The sequence below is a fragment of the Ictalurus punctatus genome, chromosome 7 (genome assembly GCF_001660625.3).
Source record: "Ictalurus punctatus breed USDA103 chromosome 7, Coco_2.0, whole genome shotgun sequence".
Classification (NCBI taxonomy): Eukaryota; Metazoa; Chordata; class Actinopteri; order Siluriformes; family Ictaluridae; genus Ictalurus; species Ictalurus punctatus.
The window spans coordinates 20,026,280-20,050,298 of NC_030422.2; the positions used below are offsets into that span (position 1 = coordinate 20,026,280).

At 38.3% G+C, this 24,019-nt stretch overlaps 1 protein-coding gene across 2 annotated transcripts in view; it reads right to left on the reverse strand.

The window, feature by feature from the left end:
- Nucleotides 1-1,524: 1,524 nt before the first annotated feature.
- The window catches only part of arap2 (ArfGAP with RhoGAP domain, ankyrin repeat and PH domain 2), an 88,249-nt gene continuing 65,754 nt past the window's right edge, over nucleotides 1,525-24,019 (reverse strand). The window contains exons 22-33 of one of the 2 annotated variants that reach the window (XM_017472612.3): nucleotides 23,441-23,546; nucleotides 22,706-22,853; nucleotides 21,058-21,126; nucleotides 16,649-16,723; nucleotides 14,924-15,041; nucleotides 10,729-10,857; nucleotides 9,960-10,096; nucleotides 7,675-7,757; nucleotides 5,662-5,697; nucleotides 5,438-5,501; nucleotides 3,187-3,309; nucleotides 1,525-3,003 (exon numbers count right to left, since the gene is read on the reverse strand). In XM_017472612.3, coding sequence (XP_017328101.1) covers nucleotides 2,632-3,003; nucleotides 3,187-3,309; nucleotides 5,438-5,501; nucleotides 5,662-5,697; nucleotides 7,675-7,757; nucleotides 9,960-10,096; nucleotides 10,729-10,857; nucleotides 14,924-15,041; nucleotides 16,649-16,723; nucleotides 21,058-21,126; nucleotides 22,706-22,853; nucleotides 23,441-23,546 — 1,460 coding nt within the window. In that variant the 3' untranslated portion in view covers nucleotides 1,525-2,631. Of the gene's footprint in view, nucleotides 3,004-3,185; nucleotides 3,310-5,437; nucleotides 5,554-5,661; nucleotides 5,698-7,674; nucleotides 7,758-9,959; nucleotides 10,097-10,728; nucleotides 10,858-14,923; nucleotides 15,042-16,648; nucleotides 16,724-21,057; nucleotides 21,127-22,705; nucleotides 22,854-23,440; nucleotides 23,547-24,019 lie in introns of those variants that run through there. The other variant, XM_017472613.3, reaches the window with a different exon arrangement.

Genomic DNA, 24,019 nt, shown 5'->3' on the forward strand with positions numbered 1-24,019 from the left:
AAAGCTTTAATTACAGCAAATCTCTCAATCACTCATCTTCTGCAAAACTTGTGTATTCCCTGCATGCAAGATTCAAGTGTGAACAGGTTAGGACCCCATACACACACACCTCAAATTTTCAAATTCAATATTTCTCTTTTACTCCCATAATCAGTTGAGTGACAGGAGCATAGAGGTGGCACACATCTTTGTGCTTCAGGACCTTGACATCTGGCTGTGCTCAAGGCATAAATGTGCTAATTATTTCTAACAAAGGAACCAAAAGAAAAGAGGTGCAGGTGTCGCACAACACTCCCAGTAATTCGGGCCTGTTAAAGGTAACTAAAAAAGCCACATCTGCTATCTCTGATCTGCTAGGTGTTGCTCTAAAGGAATAAAAAGCAAAAAGATGAGGGTGTGACTATTTTATACAGTGAGAGAAAACATCTAGTAATGTACTGTTAATTAATGCAGAGATGACTGATCCTTAGGTAGAACAATAAGTAACTGCATATCTACAATTCGCTAATAAGTGTAGGTATAAGATAGGTCTACAGGGGTGCTTCAAAGTTTGTGATCCCTTTCGAATTTTCTATATATCTGCATAAATATGACTGAAAACATCAGCAGATTTTCTGTCCTCAAAGTAGATCAAGAGAACCCAGTTAAACAAATGAGACAAAATATTATACTTGGTCACTTGTGTATTGAGGGAAATTATCCAATGTGATCTTCAGACAAGCAAACACCTTTGTTGTTCAGTCTTCTCCTGATGGTGGACTCATGAATATTAACATTAGCCAAATGTGAGGGTGGCCTTTAGTTGCTCAGAAGTCACCCTGGATTTCTTTATGACCTCATGGACTATTACAGTACATGTCTTGCTTTTGGAGTGATATTTGTTGGTTGACTAATCCTGGGGAGGGTAACAATGGTCTTGAATCTAGCTGACTGTGGATTGGTGGAGTCCAAACTCTTTAAAGATGATTTTGTAATCTTTTCCAGCCTGATGTGCATCAACAACTCTTTTTCTGAGGTCCTCGGAAATTCCTTTCTCCTTTATTCGTGTCATGATACTTCCACAAATTTGTGTTGTGAAGATCAGACTTTAATAAATCCCTGATCTTTAAATAAAGCAGGGTGCTCACTCACACCTGACTGTCATCCCATTGATTGAGAACACCTGACTCTAATTTTACCTTCAATATAAACTGATAATCCTAGAGGTTCACATACTTTTGTCACTCACATATTTAATATTGGATCATTTTCCTCAATAAATAAATGAACAAGTATAATATATTTGTCTCATTAATTGGGATCTTTTTGTCTACTTTTAGGACTTGTGTGAAAAGCTGATGTTTTAGGTCATATTTATGCAGAAATATAGAAAAGTCTAAAGGGTTTACAAACCGTGCAGCACCACAGTACTTAATAAACTGGCAACTTAGTGTATGAGCCATTTAAAAAAAAATTACTCAATTTATAATAAAATAAATAAAAAATAACAATAAAAAAACAATCCAAGACATAACCTTCCAAAGAAACATGTAAAAGAAACATTTATTTTTAGCGTTATTTATTTATACAATGTCAGAAATTGTTTTACATTAATACATTACACATTGTGAAAAAAGGCACAAGTGCACGCTGAGAATACTTTTAAAGAACATCAAATAAAGGCAGCCGCTACATGATGCATAATAAAATGTTGCTAAATATTTAAAGCAAACCGGACAACAAAAGCCTACGTGGACCCTCTCAGGAAAAGATTCATTATTTAACGGCTTTGGGTGACTTAGTCTCCTGGGATATTACAGCAGCACAGCAGAACAGGGTATGCTTCTGTTGACAGTTTAGGAAACATTAACACTGGAGGAAAGGGAAAGGACTTTTCTTAAAAGGCCACATTCATTCTAAATACTATCTATACATAACAAACTTTAAATTGGGCAATGTTTTTACATCAAAGGATTGTGTGGACTGACCTCCACTAGACCTCAATAAGCATCTAAATTAAATACAGAAAATCAAGCAGAATTTAAATAATTGCCTTGCATTTTTTATAGAGCCTGTCTAAAAGTAGCCTAAAATTACTTACCTGTGGGTGAGGTTAATTATTTTTTAATTTGTATAATGAACTCTGTGCTTTACTAAATATCCTCCATTATCTGGTGCATTGCAGCATGGCCTGTGGACAGAAGGCTAGTTTGACTGTGGTCAAAATTGGCAAAAAAAAATATATATATATATATATATATATATATATATATATATATATATATATATATATATATATATATATATATATATATCTGTACACTCAAGCATATACAGTACAACCACATACTCCTACTGATGTTTGACCTATAGATCTATACCAGAGCCCTTTACATTACATACCACTGTACAATAGTATTGGTTGAATGGTTGCAGTTAGGTGTTCTTTTAAGGTCAGTGAAGTTCAAACAGAGAAAAGCTTTGGTGTGTGCCACGTAGACTGCACAATATATAAATTTTTACATTATTTATAACTTTGTTTTGCTTTTCAAAAGGTCTTCCTGAGAGCTGAGAGCTCTCTCAACCCCTGGAATGCCACTTGCAAGACTTTCCGCCTCTTTACTCTAGCCTTGTTTTTTTGCTTGTAAGCGGTCAGCTTTCTTCTCTGAGTGTGCGTCCTGTTTGGTTGAGAACGGTGCTCAGTTCATTGAGAAGACTCTGAGGCAATTGTCCTGTACTGCATCCAATGCTTGCTTTTTTCTGCTGAGATTTGGTCTGGTTAGCAGAATCTGGATGAGGTATAGGTCTACACCGAGTCTGTAGGGATCCTTCGACAGCCATTTTGTCTGACGATGGATTTCTTCCACTGGAGGCCAAAGTTGGTCCTAGTATTGAATCCCCTTTTTGGTTTTTATGCTTTAAACAGGTCTCCAGCATTGCCATTCTATGCAAACTATCAGCCTCGTTTAAGTTTTTTGACTTCACCTTGTCAAAAGTGACATTCAGGGGCACCATCTTGTTGTCCTGTAAATGAAAGTAAAGAGAATGGTCAAGCATGAGCTCAATCTTTGGGTTCTTAGACTTTTTCCATTATATTATGTAGATACATAGGGAGAAAAATGTAATAAGTTTATGAACTAAAAGATAAAAGCTGTGTATCTAACTCTATAGGCTTTAAGCCAGTGTGGAGGTTTTTTTGATCCTGACCTCCTTGCTGTGTTTGGCTGCTTCAATCTCTGAACTCAGGCGAGCAGATGCATGCTCTCTGCTGCTCTGTTGATCTGAGGATTTGCTCTTTTCTTTGCATGTAGGCCAGAAGTCTCCATGATTCTATACAAACAAACAAAAAAAGACATTATAGCACAAAAGTCATACTTATAGTGTAAGTTCAGTACTTAGTATTTTTTATAGTGAAAATAGACCATGTAGATAAAAGAAATCCACATGCCAATTATAAAAGATTAATATGGTCATTCTGGCTGAATTTTGCCTTTAATTAGCCCTGTTATATATAAATGAGAAGGCACTGGCTTGTCACATCTAGTTTAATTAATTAACTTTACTTTCTTTAACAAAATATGAATGAGGGAAGCATTCTTTTCATTGTCACTTTTTTCCTTATTTAAATGCCTCATCAATTAGGTGTAAGTGCAGGGAGAATACTAAAATATATGTTTGATGCTTTTACTTTAAAGTGTCCATTTTCAAAGATATAAAGAGCTACAACGTTCTGGTGTCTTCATGGCCTTGAAAATTTCATGGCCTTGGAAATTTCATGCCCTTTCATGCACTTCACACTGTCAAACCACATTATGGTTGGATGTTTGACACAATGAGTCCTGAAGACATGTTAAGAAAAAGTTAGTGTTTGTATTTTTGGGAAAATTTGAGTCGTCTCATTAAGGTCCCAGAGAACAGTCTCTAAACACAGCACAACCATTTAATAATTTGGGACGCCATCAGCAGGTGCAAACAAAACACACTGCTGGAAATGCGTAGCAATTACAGTGAGTTATGAAATAATGTCTCTGATAATCAGAGTTAAATAACCTATTTAATTGGTGCTACAATGATGATTAATGAGTCATAACTCACTTGACTATTAGCTGATACAAAAAGGGGAGCGGAAGGAAGGTGAAAGGTGGAAATCTCAGTACTAAAACCTACCAGATGCTCCACAGCATTTTCAAAGTCTGTCTCTACCCCATTTGCGGTGTCTTAACAGAGAATTGGAAAACATTACTGGTTCGTTGGAGCTTGCAAATATTTGCTCATCACCCAGGCTTCTCATGCTGTGGAGATGCACTCTCTGTTCTTTCTCTTCAATTGAGACATTTTTGTCAGGTTCCTAACACAGCTGTTCAGATTGGTGGAAAGTATTATGACTGTGTATTATGATATGTGTAGGGTATATGAAAAACACAGAATGCTAAAAATTCCAAACTCTTCTATATCTTTAAACACACTAAAACTCTTCGGTTTAAAAAACTACCACAACAACAACTACTTTAGACCTTAAGGATGTCAGAACAAATGTGCTGGAACATTTTGCACTGCTACCTGAGCAACCAGCACGCCCGCCTCCCGCTTGCTGAGACAGCTCGTACTTTTCTGTGTGACTCAGCGGCCTCTGATCCTGTTCTTGGCACGTTCATCCTCATTTTAGCAACGGAAGGACTCATCTACCTGTACTCTTACCTATCCACAGTTCCTCTGCTATTGCTATGGTAACCATACCTTTGGGACTGCGAGTTTGTAAAATAGAGTAAGAGAGAGTCTGAGAGTATCAATTAATCTACTTGCTGGGTTTGCTCCAGCACACAAAACAGATGTGCTTAAAAAAGTATGAAAAAAAAACAAAGCACAGCTCATCCTCCTTCTGTCGTTTTCTCCCTGTCTCGATCCTTCCTTTACCAGAAATCTGCTGTACACTTCCTAGAAAGTGATTAAGAGCTCTTTATTTTTTTTTAATTCTGTATTGCCACGTTGGGACAAAGAGGACAATGGACAAAAGCTTTTTTTAATAAAGTTAAGAGAAGCGAGGAAGGCAGATAAGACAGAAGTACTAGGGTAGAGAAAGGGGCAACGTCTAAATCTTCCTGTGCCAGTGTATGCCCTATGTTTCTATTATTAATGCACACGGAGCTGAGTCAGGTCTCTGGTCAGTAGCTGCACTCAGCTGTGGAGAGCAGAGTGTGATGGAGCTGGTGCGATTGTGGCAGTCTACATGACCTTATTTCTGCTAAAAGACTTTTCAGGATAATGTGATTTATGCAGCCAGAGAATGACCTCAAAACTTTCTCTTTGTTCATGTACCAATCCCTTTCTTCCTCCTGTTTCACAGAAAGGAAACTGCTTCATTGAAAAATGACCAGCTTTTGGTCACTTAAGTTTGCATGAAGGCGAAAAGAGCGAACGTATTTTCCTTAGAAGTTTAAGAGTCTCTTAATGAACTTACCTTACTTTTGATAATGGCTGTAACCCAGTCCAGCTGTGAATCTTTCCCCTCACAGCAGAGATACCTCATAGAGAATATATGGCTTAATAAAACTGCAGATGTTTTCTAAATGAAAACTAGTCAATAGCAGGTTATAAATATAATACAGAACATATACAACACAGCATCTACATTCATCTTCTTATCATTGACTGTTCAATTAGTCCAAAATTAATTGCTCTTACCATTGCTGTTTTTGCGTGTAAACTGTGAAACCCCAACTGTTGAGAATCAGAGAGCGAGATTGAGTGTGTTGGAAAATAACACATAAACCTTGACCCTCGCAGTATTTCACTGAGGCCCACATATCGATTTAAGTCTATTCTCAACTCTTTCCAACAGTCACAGAACTTGACCCCCAGAGGACTGCTTAAGCACTAAGCAACCGTAAAATTCAGCTTAGCTTCCTTTACTGCGGCCTAAATGCGGTTTAAAGAGCTGGTGGGAGGAATAAAAGCTTGGGCTAAAGGAAGGCCTCCATGCTCTTTGCTCTTTGGCAATATTTCAGCACATGATACTAATGGATTCAAAATGTACAGGAACTCTGTGATATTCTGTGTACAAAACCACTTTGTGCTCTCTAGCCGACGGACAGGGCACAGAGGGGGTACAGAGCATACAACCTTACGCACTGTTCTTTGTTTAACTTGCGATGTTTTGTTGAATTTTTGAACAACTATGAGATGTCACAAAATGCCAACTTGGTTCCACTTTTGCCTATTGAAAGGTTTAAGACAGTTTTAGAGGAATTTTTCCACTCATGAACAAAAGATAAAACACTGAGCCAAAGCTGAAGCTCATAAGCAAAACATAAAAGAATATATGGTCTGGAGTTAACCAATGGCTCTTATTATGATAAACCCTAGACATATAGCTGGATATGAAACATTTATCACAATTAAAAACAATACACAGGAAAATCTTCTAAATGGTTTGAGGCAAATTTGAACTTGAACTGCCTTTTTGATTTAGAAATTCTCTGTTGTTTCTTTCCATTGACGGACAACACGGATTTAACACAGATTTCAGTCTTTCATTGTGTTTCAAGCAAGCTTATTCTTGAGAATCTGTGAATCATTGCTGTTTGAAAACACGCAGTGCTTTTCACGTTCACATTCAACTCCACTGAATATGCCTTGGATCAATATTCCCTTTAATCCCTCCATGCCCGTTCAGTTGCACCGGTCTTTTCCCATCCTATATGAAAGTGAAACGTGTTATAATTCCAGACACACCGTTATCAGCGAACCTTCATAGATGGATTTCTGAAAACTATCAAATAAATATGATTAAAATAAAATAAATTTAATGCTGCAATGTTCCCAGCAGGAGAGGACAAAATGGATCATTTGTACGTGTTAAAACTCAATTACATTTGATCAATTCTGCTATTGTGAGATTTAAATGTGGTTTTGGGAAGCCTCACGAATCGTTCCTCTGGGGTAAAAATGCGAACTAACAAATCTTTGGCACAAGCATCGGAGACAGCAGTGGTCTCCAAGTGATATTAATGAGGACAGAGGCTCACACAAAAATTCTTTTGAATCAATCTTAATCAATCAGATTTTCAGAAATATTAATGCGTGTTTTGGATGGCAAAATTAATTTTGACTAATGCATTTAATTCTCTGACTTTTGAGCCCCATTTATCCATCCATCCATCCATCTTCTATACCGCTTTATCCTTTTTCAGGGTCACGGGGAAACCTGGAGCCTATCCCAGGGAGCATCGGGCACAAGGCAGGGTACACCCTGGACAGAGAGCCAGTCCATCGCAGGGCACACAATCACATACACACTCACACACCCATTCATACACTACAGACAATTTGGACATGCCAATTAGCCTACCATGCATGTCACTGCATGTTAATGCATGTCACTGGGGGAGGAAACCGGAGTACCCGGAGGAAACATTCAAACTCCGCACACACAGGGCCACGGTGGCAATTGAAACCCCAACCCTGGAGGTGTGAGGCGAACGTGCTAACCACTAAGCCATCGTGCACCCTGAGTCCCATTTATTTTGCATAAAAATACATTGTTAAATATAAGAACATTTTTGTTTTTTAACAGATACACTTCTTAGCGAGTTCAGCGAGTTTATTTGTCAAATAATCACCACTAAAAATATATTACTATTTTTACTGTGGTGTACTATAGGATAATTATAAGAATGCATAAATAAAGATGCTTACTTGCTTGTTGGTTTCAGCTTTTTTCTTATCCCTATGTAGCATTTCACTGACTCCACAGGAACCTCTCTCTCTGGTTTAGCACTCTGAGGAAAGGATTACACGTGACATTACCATCACACTAATTTGACCCCGAAAAGTCAGAAATGTGATTCATAACACATCTACACTCATGCACCATTAGAACATCTTATACACTGAAGTGCCGTTATATAATTTGTCCATAACTTGATATTGCTTTAGTATACTTTGTTGATTATACCTGGTAGAAAATAAAATCATCTTGCTTGAGGAGATGGCAGTGAAAATGACACCATCATATTTTCCCAAACCATCACTGTGACAAGTGTTGTAATTTAATCAGACTTGCAGTCGGCATAAGTGACTTTGCGGAGCTATCTATGTTTTATTTTTTTATCTACCCATGTTCATTTGGTTGAAATGAGGAAAATAACACTGCTATCCTATATACAGCAGCAGTAACAGGCCCAAGGGCCTTGTTTAAACTAGCATATGCCAACAATACTGTAATGTTGCCCAGAAGGTATGTATTTCACACTTAATGAACAACAGATCCCAGACAGAGAAGAGCACAATGATAAAAAAAAGAGCTCTCTCACTCTCTCACACAGAAACCTTTTGCCCACTCATTTGCTCAAGAAACTTGAAAAACAAAAGCATCAGAATATCAATTAAATTTCTGCTTCACAGCTGATTTGCACCTTCTTTACTCAGTAATTAGAAGAACATTCTGACATATACTAATTAAGAAGAGAACAGCCTACTTTTAAAATGTCTTTACCTGCTTCCCTACACCCACACAAACACTATCTTCCTTCAAATATCAATTATTAACAAACATTGCTCTCTCTGCAAGTCTTTGTGTCAGCTTGAGCTGTAGGAGCCCCAGAGGGAGAGTACACCAGAATGCGCATGGCGCAAAAAAAAAAATCACACACAAACAAAACAAAGCACAATTTACAAAAGTAGAGCGGTTTTAATCACCGTGTTCATTCCAGGCAAATGAGACACAGCGATGCACCACATTTCAAAATGGAGAAACCAGTGTTTTATTCCCCCTTAACAATATACCACAAGTGGGCCAACCAACCAGCATGGAGCAGCTAATTTCATCCTACTTTTAATCACTAGCTGATCTTAGGGACAGCAGGCACTGCTGTTACTAATGTATGGGAATTAGAAAAGAGGCAAACAGAGGAAGTGGGTGAAGCTGCTGATCATGATCATGATCAAACTGAGGTACTACAACACTGCTACAGGCACTAAGCGCTCCATCAACCTGATCTGCCTGGATCTGGAGTGCAATAACGTGATAATTAAAAAGAGTGTGCGAGCGTAGGACAGGGAGGGCATATAGGAAGGAAGGAAGGAAGAAAAAAGAAAGAAAGAAAGCTTCATACAGAAACACAGAGGAAATAAATTGAGATACAGGGAATGCGAGCGAGTGAGCGAGTCAGGGAGTCAGTAGGTCAGAGAGGGCATGGAAGAAAAACAGACAGATAAATTGAGTGAGTGAGCAATTGAGTGAGTACATGGGGGGAGGAAGGGAGGGAGGGTGGGAGTGAATAATGGAGAGAGTGAGTGTGTGAGTGAGTAAGGGAGGGATGGAGTGAGTGAGTGAGTGTGTAAGGGAAGGAGGGAGGGAGTAAGTAAGGGAGAAAAGGGAGGGAGGAATTGAGTGGGTGAGTGAGTGAGTTATGGAGGGAGGGAGGAAGTGAATAATGGAGTGAGTGAGTGAGTGAGTAAGGGAAGGAGGAAGGGAGTGAGTAAGTGAGAGAGAAAAAGAAGGAGGGAGTATGTGAGTGTGTCAGTGAGTAAGGGAAGGAGGGAGGGAGTGAATAAGGGACAGAGGGAAAGAATGAGTGTGTGAGTGAGTGAGTAAATGAAGGAGGGAGGGAGTGAACAAGGGAGATTGGGAGTGAGTGAGTGAGTGAGTAAGGGAAGGAGAGAGGGAGTGAATAAGGGCGAGAGGGAATGAATGAGTGTGTGAGTGAGTGAGTAAGGGAGCGAGAAGGGGAAGGAGGGAGTGAGTAAGGGAGAGAGGGAATGAGTGAGTGTGTGAGTGAGTGAGTAAGGGAAGGAGGGAAGGAGTGAGTAAGGGATGAAGGGATGGAGGGAGTGAGAAAGGGAGGGAAGCAGTGATAAAGGGAGAGAGGCAGAGAGGGAGTGAATGAGTATGTAAGGGAAGGAGGGAGAGAGTGAGAAAGGGAGGGAGTAAGGGAATGAGGGTAGGGAATGAGTAAGAGGGTCAAAGAAAGAATTTATACTTTTGCGTCTTTATATAGCAGTAGCTTCTTGTCCCGCAGTACAAAGTATTTGTCCTGGAACTTGTTCCCAGAAAGTAGTTTGGAGGAGCCATCTTTGAACTTCAGCTGCTCTCCTTTAATGAAGTCCTTCTGCCCTTCTAAGAGACAGACAGGCAGACACAGACAGATAGATCTAAATAACTCGGATAATGGATGGATTAGCCACATGTTTGATATGAACCATATTTCACCACAAAAAAAAAAGAAAAAAAAAAAGAAAAAAAAAGTCCACATGCGCTAATATGCTCTGGCAAACTCTAACCCATGAGAACATTAGAAATCAGCCAATACAATGACTAAATATATCGTTTGGCAAAGTGCTATTACACTGTGTGTAAAGTGCTGTACATTACATTAACTGTAGTTCAATAATAGATTATTACAGTACAAGATGTGCATGTGGCTCTGAGTGTTTGGAATAACTGAAGGACGGCCAAAAGCAACCGCTAAATAAGTGTGGCTGTAATGTAGTGAAAGGTTTCACTTAATAGAAAGAGAAGAAATTAGATCATGTAGTACAGGAAATGATGATAAATTGTCTAAAATATGCCCAAGTCAAGGGAAACTGAACCTGTAATAAATCTGCATGCAGAAATGATGTCTTATGGTCCATGGTGGAAACAATATAGGGGAAACAATTTAGACTCTGGCATTTCACTCAGAAAACAGCTAAAAGCAGCTATAGTCCCTTGCTGTATGTTTAAAAGAGGTAAAGATGCAACTACTGTACCTGAATTGGAATGAGAAATCTTAGATCCATGAAATTTTTTAATGAGCAGGAAAGCTGAGCTGGGATCTTCCAGCGTGCACCACTGTAAAACCTGCTCCAGAATCTTCTCTTTGTAGTGTAAAGGGCGTTCTGAGAGACATACATACACATGAGTGAGAGAGTGCAACAAACTCACTGGAGACTCAGTGGCTCAAAGTCTGAAAGGAAGACTAAAAGTTCAAGTCCCAGGAACACCACGTAGCCACTGTAGAGGCCTTGAGCACAACCCAAAATCCTCCTATGGTCACTTGTGTGCTTGCATTGTAGCGTTCCTTATTTGGAAGTCACTTTTAATACAGTGAGGGAAAAAAGTATTTGATCCCCTGCTGATTTTGTACGTTTGCCCACTGACAAAGAAATGATCAGTCTATAATTTTAATGGTAGTTGTATTTGAACAGTGAGAGACAGAATAACAACAAAAAAATCCAAAAAAACGCATGTCAAAAATTTTATAAATTAATTTGCATTTTAATGAGGGAAAAAAGTATTTGACCCCCTCTCAATCAGAAAGATTTCTGGCTCCCAGGTGTCTTTTATACAGGTAACGAGCTGAGATTAGGAGCACACTCTTAAAGGGAGTGCTCCTAATATTAGTTTGTTACCTGTATAAAAGACACCTGTCCACAGAAGCAATCAATCAATCAGATTCCAAACTCTCCACCATGGCCAAGACCAAAGAGCTCTCCAAGGATGTCAGGGACAAGACTGTAGACCTACACAAGTCTGGAATGGGCTACAAGACCATTGCCAAGCAGCTTGGTGAGAAGGGGACAACAGTTGGTGCGATTATTCGCAAATGGAAGAAGCACAAAAGAACTGTCAGTCTCCCTCGGCCTGGGGCTCCATGCAAGATCTCACCTCGTGGAGTTGCATTGATCATGAGAACAGTGAGGAATCAGCCCAGAACTACACGGGAGGATCTTGTCAATGATCTCAAGGCAGCTGGGACCATAGTCACCAAGAAAACAATTGGTAACACACTACGCCGTGAAGGACTGAAATCCTGCAGCGCGCGCAAGGTCCGCTGCTCAAGAAAGCACATATACATGCCCGTCTGAAGTTTGCCAGTGAACATCTGAATGATTCAGAGGACAACTGGGAGAAAATGTTGTGGTCAGATGAGACCAAAATGGAGCTCTTTGGCATCAACTCAACTCGCCGTGTTTGGAGGAGGAGGAATGCTGCCTATGACCCCTGGAACACCATCCCCACCGTCAAACATGGAGGTGGAAACATTATGCTTTGGGGGTGTTTCTCTGCTAAGGGGACAGGACAACTTCACCGCATCAAAGGGACGATGGACGGGGCCATGTACCGTCAAATCTTGGGTGAAAACCTCCTTCCCTCAGCCAGGGCATTGAAAATGGGTCGTGGATGGGTATTCCAGCATGACAATGACCCAAAACACACGGCCAAGGCAACAAAGGAGTGGCTCAAGAAGAAGCTCATTAAGGTCCTGGAGTGGCCTAGCCAGTCTCCAGACCTTAATCCCATAGAAAATCTGTGGAGGGAGCTGAAGGTTCAAGTTGCCAAACGTCAGCCTCGAAACCTTAATGACTTGGAGAAGATCTGTAAAGAGGAGTGGGACAAAATCCCTCCTGAGATGTGTGCAAACCTGGTGGCCAACTACAAGAAACGTCTGACCTCTGTGATTGCCAACAAGGGTTTTTAAACCAAGTACTAAGTCATGTTTTGCAGAGGGGTCAAATACTTATTTCCCTCATTAAAATGCAAATCAATTTATAACATTTTTGACATGCGTTTTTCTGGATTTTCTTGTTGTTATTCTGTCTCTCACTGTTCAAATAAATTTACCATTAAAGTTATAGACTGATCATTTCTTTGTCAGTGGGCAAATGGACAAAATCAGCAGGGGATCAAATACTTTTTTCCCTCACTGTATATGTAAATGTAAACCTATAATATTTCACTGTAGCAGTATACAGCATGATCACCAAGTGCTAATAAGGTTCTGTGGCTTAATCGTTTTACACTATATGGCAAAAAGCATGTGGACACCTGACCATCACACCCATATGTGTTTGTTGAACATCCTTTTCCAAAACCATGGCCATTAATATGGAGTTGGTCTCTACTTTGTTGCTATAATAATCTCTAGTCTTCTGAGAAGGATTTCCATTAGATAATGGAGCGTGGCTATGGGGATTTGTTGATTCAGCCACAAGAGAACTAGTGAGGTCAGACGAGGAGATCTGATGCACAGTCTGCGTTCTAGTTCATCCCAAAGATGAGACTAGGGATTCCACACCAACCTTGGGCACACCATGTCTTCATGGACATTGCTTTGTGCTCAGGGGCATTTCCATTCTGGAGCAGGTTTGGGCTAAGCCCCTTAGCTCTAGTGCAGGGAAGTCGTATTGCAACAGCAAACAAAGAAATTCTAAATAACTGTGTGCTTCCAATTTTGTGGCAACAATCTGGGGAAGGCTCATATACAGGTGCATCTCAAAAAATTTGAATATCATGGAAAAGTTCATTTTTTCCCCGTAATTTAATTTAAAAAGCGGAGCTTTCATATATTCTAGATTCATTACACAAAGCGAAATATTTCAAGCCTTTTTCTGTTTTAATCTTGATGATTACGGCTTACAGCTCATGGAAATCAAAAATCCAGTATCTCAAAATATTAGAATAAAGAATATGTGGAGGATGTTTACAGTAAGAGGAAATGTGAGCCTAAATGAAATCCTGTGATGATATGGTGGTACTCTCAAGGTATTAATAAGGGGGTTTGGTTTACATGCAGGAAAGAGGAAAGTTCACAGTAGAAAGGTTTATGTTCTTTCTTCCTGTTTAGCAATTAATAAGAACAAGTATCTATATCTTAACGCGGCATGTTTCTTCAAGCTCATGGTGGTAACCATAAAACGTTGTATACGCACACTCCGGTTTCTAGGAGTGAGGAGCAGGAGAGAAAGCAATATTTTTATCCACATATTTAGCATTAAAGTTAACATTATGTGTAAACTGTTCAATTTGACACTTCTCTGTAGGCCACTTTCGAAATTTTCAGTGGCATCCCTAATAAATATTGTTAACCAATGTTCACTAATACATGTTATCTCAGCCAAATCTATGTTGAAGTACAAACATTCCTCTATTTACCTTGATACCACATCAGTGTATTTTTCAAGCAGGAAAATTGAGAGGAAACAAGAGATTACTATTTATGTGAGATTTTAGGAAGGGGCGGAGCTTCCAAGGAGGTCAGTTAATTTCAAAGCACCTGTGCAACTGTCAGTCATGCCAGATTCACATGTCGATTGGCTCATCTGTTGTTCTCATTGTTCTTTTCAGAAGAAAGACTCATAAGTAACTTTGCATTAAACCATTTTCACTAGGCTGACTAGATAAACTAAAAAAGTAGAATTTCATTTCCCTGTGATAGTTATACACTGTGTAACAATCAGCGACAAGCAGATGATGTTCCGTAAGGACTTAGGATTTACTGTTTGCATTTTATGATTTGCTATTGTGTTTTTAGTTTTGTTGTCATATTTCTGAATTTGCCATTGTCTTCTTGGTGTTGTGAAGTGTTTTGTACTTGTGTTTCAGGCCAGATGTTAGGGGTGGTATCTTTCACAATTTAATTCCAGTCTACACAAAATTAATCTCCTTGACTGGTGGTGGTGATTTTTGTTGTTGTTGTTTTGTTTTTTTTTGTTTTTTTACATCAGTTAAATCAAACCCTAAAATGTCATCAGCAAATTCCATTATTAAAAAAAAAAAATCTATTACAAATTAAAATGCTGTTTTTTTGGCCTCCATGTACACATAATTACACAGTGCAAATTTGCAATTATCCTCATCCAATCTGAGTCTGATTAGAAAACACACTCAAGTGCAAAATAGATCTATTATCTGGTCCTAATTGACAAAAGGGGGTAACATGGTGCATGCTATTGGCAAGTCTGAACCTCCTCTTTCCCCCACAGCCCCAATCCCATCAAAGCCAGTTAATAGTTTTTTAACCAAGAGGAAATGATTCTAATAAACTGGCTGAGCACTCATGTAACATGCAACGTTACAGCTGCAAGACAGCAGAGTGCTGTCATATGTTCATGCACTTTAATAGGTTGTAAGTGATATGGTGTTAATCAAGAAATAGAGCTGCTGTACACATGTGTTTCATACCAAGTTCCCCAGTCTCGATGACTTCAAATGTGGTCCAGAGGTCATGTTGGCCTGCCTGTATGCCCTTCATCTCCAGAGTAGTGTCAGTCAGCTCATCAGTGCACATGGTGGGAGAGATCTAACACAATACAGAGTGTGTCATTATCATCATTATCATCATCATCATAATATGATGTCCCATTAAATATTTACCATCTTAATTGCATTGGAATCTGCATCAAAACACACACACACACACACACACACACACACACACACACACTTTGCTATGCCTATACCTGAACCTCAACAACCAAAACAAATATTTTTAGACTTCTTTGTTTTGTTTTTTAAATTTTGTACAGTGGTGAAGCAGGCAGCATTGCCACCTCACAGTTGCAGTGTCCCCAGTTCGATCCTGAGATCCTGTCTGGAGATTTGCATGTTTTCCTCGTGTCCATGTAGGTTTCCTCCAAGTCCTCTGATTTTCTACCACCTCCCAGAAACGGAGGTGGATTGGCTTTGTTTTGTTAGCACTAGCTGTGAACATGTGTATGCATAGTGCTCTGTGATGGACTGGCATCCCAGGGGGTGTATTGCCACCTCACACCCACTGTTCCCAAGATAGGCTATAGACCCACCATGACCCTGAGCAGGATAAAGTAGTTACTGAAGATGAATGAATGAATGAACGGACAGACCGTTTTCTACATGGGGCCTAGCCAAATGTCCCCACAAAGTTAAAACCAAAATATAAAATCATGTTCCACGTACACACACATCCATCCATTTTCCATACCGCTTACCCTACACAGGGTCGCCGGGGAGCCTGGAGTCTATCCCAGGAAAATCGTGGCACAAGGTGGAGGACACCCTGGATGGGGTGCGAACCCACTGCAGGGCACAATCGCACACACACTGAGGACAGTACTGGAAATGCTAATCAGCCTACAGCGCATGTCTTTGGACTGGGGTAAGAAACAGGTGTACCACGAGGAAACTCCCGAAGCACGGGTAGAACATGCAAACTCCGCACACACAGGACGGAGGTGGGATTCAAACCCATAACCGGGGTGGAGAGGGTTACCTTAAAAATGTATTCCGTTACAGTTTCAAATTACTTCATAAAAAATGTCATCAGTAATGTAACCCAAGCATCTAATTATTTTTGGATTACTTCAAGGTCACGTATATAAATAAAGTCAAGAGAAATGCAATGTGATCTAAAATAATTTTATTTAGAGCTTATTTTACAGGTTTAAAAACATTATTTGGATTTCTTTTAATAAAAATAAATAAATAAAAGATGTCCCTGTCCCTGATGCAGGTAACATTACATCACAAAAGCATTTGAGAGAACAATGTGTGTTCATTTCTACCAAATTAACTTTGCGCAAAATTTATTTGTGCATGCACCAGGAGGTTGCTCATGTGAGCCACTATAACTATAATCAAGCAGCTGTCTATATTGTGCTATGTCAAAAGATGAATTTCTTTGGTTTTAAATGTAAAAAAAAATTGTAATCCTGATATAATTCCCATTTTTTTACAAAATGTACCTGTAATCTGATTACTTTTTGTTGACGTAACTGTAGCGGATTACAGATACCAGCTTTTAGTGCATCTCTAAGTCCATTACCTGCAACTTCCCTCTGCTGCTGATAAAACAAAATTACTCACACAATTAAATGAGTGACTTCTTTGATTACCCCTCTTTGGTCTGTCTCTTAACACACACATACTCACCTTGATTAAACAGCAGTTTTCGGGTTCTTTCTTTTCCAAGTAAACCTCAAAGATCAGGTCACCTGCTGGAGAGAACTGTAGACAGACATTTACTCTCACTCAAAGATGTGAAATCTGAACATCCAGAAATTCATTAAAAAATTAAAAATAAAAAGACTATGAATAACACATTATAAGGTTCAGTCAAGATGTTATCATTGCCATAAAAACAGTCCCAAAATATTTGAAAACTATCAGTTCACAGTTCACTATAACAACCAAGCTTATAGTGTGACTTTGGGGCATTCAGACATATTAAATAAAGAATTAATGAGCTTTTTATATATATTATGGTCACATAGCTGACACATTTGTTATGACACTGAAATAAGCAGTAACCTGCAAATTCCAGCCATCTAGCCTGCCACGAATCTTCACCTACCATTATTTTTTGCTGCAATATTTTTTCCTTAATATTTAATGAAACTTTAATAGAACATATAACATATCGTGACTTTAAGCCCCGTAGGAAAAACTAAGAGCTGAGTCTTGGATATCAGCAAGAATTCTCAAACTGAAGAACTGAACTTTTTACCCAAAAAACTTGAAAACTAAACTGAACACTGCAGACACCATCAGAAAGCTTTTCATCTCCATCTCTATCTATCTATCTATCTATCTATCTTTTTTCTTACTCATCCCCAGGTAAATTAAATTAAATCCTTCAATGATTAAATATTCAGCAGTAAAGAAACAATAATTGTTGCCTGCTTTAGCAGGTTTGCTACTATGACAATCCCCCCAAATGTATCCACCACTCAAATTACAATTATGCTGCAAAACTACATAGAAGATAATTGCAGATTTTAATTTCCTTTAGTCTTTGTGTGCTATTTTCTGAGAAATGTCAAAATCTCTGATTTGTTATAACAGTATGAGAAAGAAACAAACAAAGAAAGAAAAAAAAGTTAAATTATGCACATTTACAAGAACTCCACATGCTATGCAACTGCTGCTATTATGAACCTAACAAAGAGTAATCAAGGCTGCATTCAGCTCATATTGCTCTTTCTTTTTCTCTCTCTCGCTCTCTCTCTCCCTCTGTCTCTTTTTGTGTGTGTGTGTGTGTGTGTGTGTGTGTGTGTGTGTGTGTGTGTGTGTGTGTGTGTGTGTGTGTGTGTGTGTGTGAGAGAGAGAGAGAGAGAGACAGTGAGTGAGTCCAAATGATCTACAGCTGGAGTCACACATCATTTAACAATAGAACTTTACACAAGCAAGCAAAAGTCTAGTGTATTGAAAATTCTGGTGCTTTATGCATTTCTCAATACCTACCATAGAGTAAAAGAAAAAAAAAAGCAAATAAACAGTTCTACACATAATACACACAAACAGTACAGCACAGAACAGCACAAAGTCCTCGTAACATGCCTAAACACACTTTGAAATCAACTTTCTACATAATACCATCAGTAAAACCCTCGAAAACCTTCTTCTCTGCCCCCGCCTTCCACCATTCCACATTTTCCTCTCTTCATTTGTCTTAGCAGGTTCCCAATTTTCCCCATGACTTGAAGGGACAGTAACAGAAGTGACCCTTCAAATAGATAACATTTTATTCTGCATGGATACACTCCCAACTTGAGTGTTCATATCGCCACTCAAATGAAAAATAAAATCAATTAAATAAACAACACTTCAGACCTGGACAACAGTGGGTGGCAGAAGATTAATTTCAGGTGATTTGAGAAAATTGTTCTGTCTTGCTGCCAGGCAAGTATGAAGTGTTGTGCCGTGTTCATATATTGACGCAAAAAAAAAAAAAAAAAAAAAAAAGTAAGTAATGACTATGATAAGCTTCAGGACAGGATTGTAAAAAAAACATGTAAATATTGCTATAGGGATTTGATGGGATACAGCAGCATTGTAATAGACTTTAATACAAGAAAGGAGAGGAGAATGTATTGTGTTCATTTATCTACAGCTTTTTCTTTTTAAACGAATGTGAGTGTATGCTTCATTTCAAGTCTCTGAAGTCTTTAAAAGGCTTAAGCCTTTGTCTTTGGATAATCATCCATTGAGAAAGAATAAGAAACTGGCCAAAACTAAGACTGAATTCAATTCCATTACAGAGCCATGGTCTATAGATTCTATTTTGTGTTTTTGTCAAAGTGATCATGGTAAAGTCAGGATACAATATGTATAAGCAAGTAATGTGGTTTATTAATAACAAATTATTAATTGATGATAATTATTACTTTATTGTATAAAATATGTAAATACAATGTAGTAATATGCAGGTATCAGTAAGCATAATTTAATGTTGATACCAATTAATAATTGACTCCTTAGGTTCCGGTTTCAAGCTTTCTTTGCGCCTTATACACTAAAATTGTTAAACCACATATTTCTTGCTTATAAAAAGTTCATGAACAAGTCTCAAATTAAGTTCAACTCAGTCAGCATTTTAAAGGTTTTATATATATATATATATATATATATATATATATATATATATATATATATATATATATATATATATATATATATACACACACATATACATACACACACACACACACACACACACAAATATACATTTTTTATGCATATATATGCCTTTCAGAAGCTACATAAGATATTTACATTTTCCGAAAATAATAACAAAGATCATCCTGTTCAAAATTTTGTAATAGTTCTGTACGAGTCCCTCAGTTGTCCTCAGTGTGAATAGATGGAAAAGATGTTGAATCATATAGGCGCTGATGGAAAGGGTTGAATATGCAGAAAATGCTGGAAACGCAAAGAATGTGCAGGACCTGGAGGATTTTTCTGAAGAACAGTGGGCAGTTTAACTGCTCAGGACAAACAAGGGACTCATGAACAACTATCAGAAAATATAAAAACAGTCATTGATCATCCAGATAACAAGACAGTATTAAGAACCAAGCGTATGTAAATTTTTGAATGGGTTGATTTGTGTAAATTGAGTTATTATTGTGTCTTGTGGACTGTATGTAAACATCTGTTATGTGAAATAGCTTATTCAGGGCAGTACTAAATAAACAACAATGCAATTTTTATGAGCCATCTTATTTTTAAAAAAATATTTACATTTTCCAGATTCTGCAAGGTGTATGTAAATGTACAACTAAGAGAGAGAGCGAGAGAGAGTCAACTCTCACATTCATGATGAACTCGTGTTAACACATCTGGAGTTCTGCGTGTAATTGAAGTCCATCGCAACCTTGCAACAGCTTCCCGATCTAGCCATGAGAATGATTTCAATATGTTCTTCTTTTGTCAAAAATATACTTAAAGGCTATGTGAAAAATACATACATAATACAAACCAAGTATGAAAATTTGACATTTTGATATAAAAAGCGTTAATTTCCCCTATGTAAGGAGACTTTTGGGAAACTCAAAAGTTAGAAAACCATTTTTTTCCCCCAAACAGTTTTAAAAAGGGTCGCTTGAATTATGTGCCTAAAGATGATGTAAGCTCAGCTATTGGCAGTGGTAGTCTGTTGTGTTTGCCAGAAGCAGAGCTTTCTGTCACTGTCTCGCTGAAAAACACTGCATTTCCAGTTTGCCATCAACAGCATAATGGTAATGTAAAGACAAATTTCAGCCCAAACCAACTGCAAAATAACAGTGCCATGAACGTGCAAAAAATAGTAAATATTGAAGATCAGTATTAAACAAATATTGATGTGAGATGTCTATGAATAATTGTTATGCTGGAGATGCAAGGTATCAAAGTATGGGTTGGAATTGGTGCATGCCATACATAGGGCAAAGGTATTAATACCACTTTGAAGAGTTTCTGTAACATTACGTTTAACACACCATTTGCACTGACATGAGTAATGACTATTAAAAGGAGGCTGTAGTTTGTAGCTCTGTGGAGTGCAGGCTTTTGGAGCTGCAGAGCACAGATGGCTGTGAAAATAAACAACTTTTTTGCCGAGTGTTCTGTCAGCATACTCGTCACAGAAAGACAGAACCGTACAATAGACATCAAATGCACACACGCAAAGACACAAAAGGAACTTAAATTTAAAAAAGCTGCACCACCATACAACACTTGGAGCTGGTTGGACACCCCTCTCGAACATTCAATTCATTTTGCCCGTAGCAGCTCGATTGGGTTAAGGTCGGGTGACTGGGCAGGCCATTCCATTACAGACAGCACTGGCTCATCTCCTCTACAAATATCTTTCGTTCAGCTTATAGGTGTGTATGGGGTCGTTCAAAACCAAACATTACTGAGAATTTTTTTTTTTTTTTTAAGTGTAAGCTGGCCCCAAACTTTTGAAGGGCAGTCTACGGTAATTTAAAAAAAAAAAAAAAAAAAAAAAAAAAAAAAAAAAAAACTTCCCTATGTCTTTCTTCACACCAGCACACAATGAGGTTAAAGGGGAGACTTACTGGAGTGTCCTTCCACCTCGTGATACAACGGTTTTCCTTCTCCATTTGCCTGACTTGATCTTCATTGACCTGGTTTAATGAGGGAACACAGATAAGCAACAGCTTAAATACAGCACCACGCACCAAACACATTCTCCTTATTATTCTCATCATCTACAGAAAAGAAGAACTTGTTACATCCTTGAAAATAACCGATATTTTAATATGGTTTACTCAAGTGTACTACTGTTCAGTCACTTCAGTGTGCGAACTCACTGGACGTGACAATCTTTATTTCACTTAGATGCTTATTGGTCATGCATAAAGCTCATATCTCGCGCTGATGGAGAATGAATGCAGCTTGTGCGGGGGGAAAAAGAGGGAGATACAGTTAAGCCGAGGGGATTTAGGACTGCATAGCACTTCAAATCCCTTTATACATTCGAGTTCATGCACAACAGAAAAACAATCCCATTCTCTGTCGTCTAGCACTGCAGAATTTGTGGCGATATTTAAAATGCTCACTTGTTAATGCTCCTAGTCTGATACTCTGGTTCTGAAGTAGTCACTATTCTGAACATTTTAGCTTTCTCCCTGCTCCCAACACAACAGCAGCCACAGTAACAGCCATTCTGTTGGTTGAGGTTATAGCATGGAATACACAAAAATGTGCAGGACAGGAGGTACCTCCAGGACCAGGGTTAGGAACCTATGGTCAAGAACAAGAAGTCAGTTCTAATGGTTAAACACAAGTGTCAATTCTGCTACTTCTTTGTTTAGTCCGAGTGCGCTAATTGGAGAAAGGGGGCCATTGTGGCCATCTTTTCATCTCTCATGAATATCCACTAATCAGAAACAGTATCTAGGCTTGCAATTGTGAAAGTAGGAGCATTAAGGAAGCTTTACTGATCTGTAAAAGACCAGTCATTTTTAAATACTTACTCACACACATTACTATGTAAAAGATTTAAATTTAATGCTCATCAGATAACTGACTAACAGTAGAAATGAGAAAAATTTATTTCCACATACGGGATGTTGCCAGATAAATTCTCAACTCCTGAAATAATGAGAAAATAATTAAATGTCCATACATTCACCAGAGGAAATCCCAGAGCTCCACAATTATATCTGTAAGACCTAATGCTAATGTTCTTGTTGTTAATCATTTAATTATGAATGACTTCTTGTCTTACTTGGGAGGCTGGGAAGGTTCTTGATGTAGCTATGACTCACTATCCCAGACTTTGGTGTCTCTTCATTTTTTTTTTTTCTTGAGGCCTCTTTATTTTGTTATCTGTACAAGTGTGGACATCAAATCTTATTTCCTAATTAGCCTGCTTTGCTTTTCGCATGACTAAGCTTGAGGAGACTTGGGCAGATGTGAAATGTTGTTTGATACTGCACACACCAAACACTGCGAATACTTTACAAATTAAACAAAAGTTTTTAAAAAAGGACAATGACTTTAAAGTTTTTCTTTTCATATTAGCCCAGGATAAAGTTCACCTTGCTGTGTAGAAATTTTCTTGGTCTGAATAGCCCTATGAACTCCAAACATGACCCCAAACACTTTAAAATCATCAATAGACCAGATTTCAGTCTAGTGTCCACAGGGGTGTGGACGAAAGTGAGTTATATGATGTATTGCTCTGAACAGGACACTAACAGAGAAGAGCTGAACGTAGTTGTTGATGAGATCTTCCACAACACAGGTCTCTTGAGGTGCATGTCCTCCGGTCTGGAAGAGGCAGGACGAGAAAACGCATGCCAAACTCTGAGCTTTCATCTGGTTTATGTGAGAGCAGCTCTGAATCCTGGTGAAAACAAACAGACAATATATTCAACACAAATATATATTCAAAGAAAAACCCAACCTTTGCATGTCTCAATCATATAAATACACACATGTGCATAAATTAATATATTCACTGAAGAAAGCATACAGTTTCACATATGAACACTTTTACTGAAAGAAACACAGAAAAACACATCTTAATAAAAAAAACACAACACACCAAACAGCCAGGTGCAAATATTGAAATATGTCGGGTTTTAAAGAAACCAAAACAATAAGTATGCATCATCATTGGGGAAACATTAGTCCTCTAACCAAATCTGCCAAGAGGGCCAATTAAGCTCTCTCCAAACAATTAAAATCATTTTCGAATACTTCACACAGTCTGACAAGCCCACTGAGGTTTTATGGAAAAGCAATATCTGAGAGCTTACAAAGCAGACCTCAAAGCAGCTAACAAATCAGAAAAAACAGTGTAGAAGTGTTCTTCTGTAATGCCTAGAGTTAGTGGTGACTCATAAACTTTGTTTAAAAGAGCTCCACAGAAAACACTAGATGTAAGTGGAGGTCTTGAGTGCGTGTAATTGTGTGTATGCGTACATGTACCTGTACAGATGCTGCAATAGTGCCGCCAAAGTCGATCTGTTGATCTTGGGTAAACTCTGAATATAGGTGGAGTACTTCTCAACCCTGTCCTTCTCACTTACTTCATCTGAAACAAAGCACGATACGGTTAGAAAATGCGTCAGCCAGTGCTGCACGTAACAGTTCCATAAGTTATATAACAGTACTATATAAAGGACTGAGCAGTGACACATGAGCACAAGTAAAGACTGCTGGGAAATGACTCAAGCAAAAGTAGGAGAAAACTGCTGGCATACAGTACTGTGCAATAACCTTACAGTAAGCACATGCAAAGAAATGCTGAAGAGCAAAGATGCCTTCAAAATAATGTAATTAAATGTTTCTCCATTTTAAAAAAATACTATTAAGTGCAGAAAACATTAATAAATGAAACAAAGGTAATATTTGGTGTGGCGAGCCTTTGCTTAAAAAAAATAAATAAATAATAATTTTAAAAAACGTAGTCTCAGGTAGAATTTGTGAAGTTTTATATGGAAATGTCCTGTAAGTTTATTGAGCATCTGGCAGAACAAGCCACGGTTCTTCTGGAGACGTTGACGG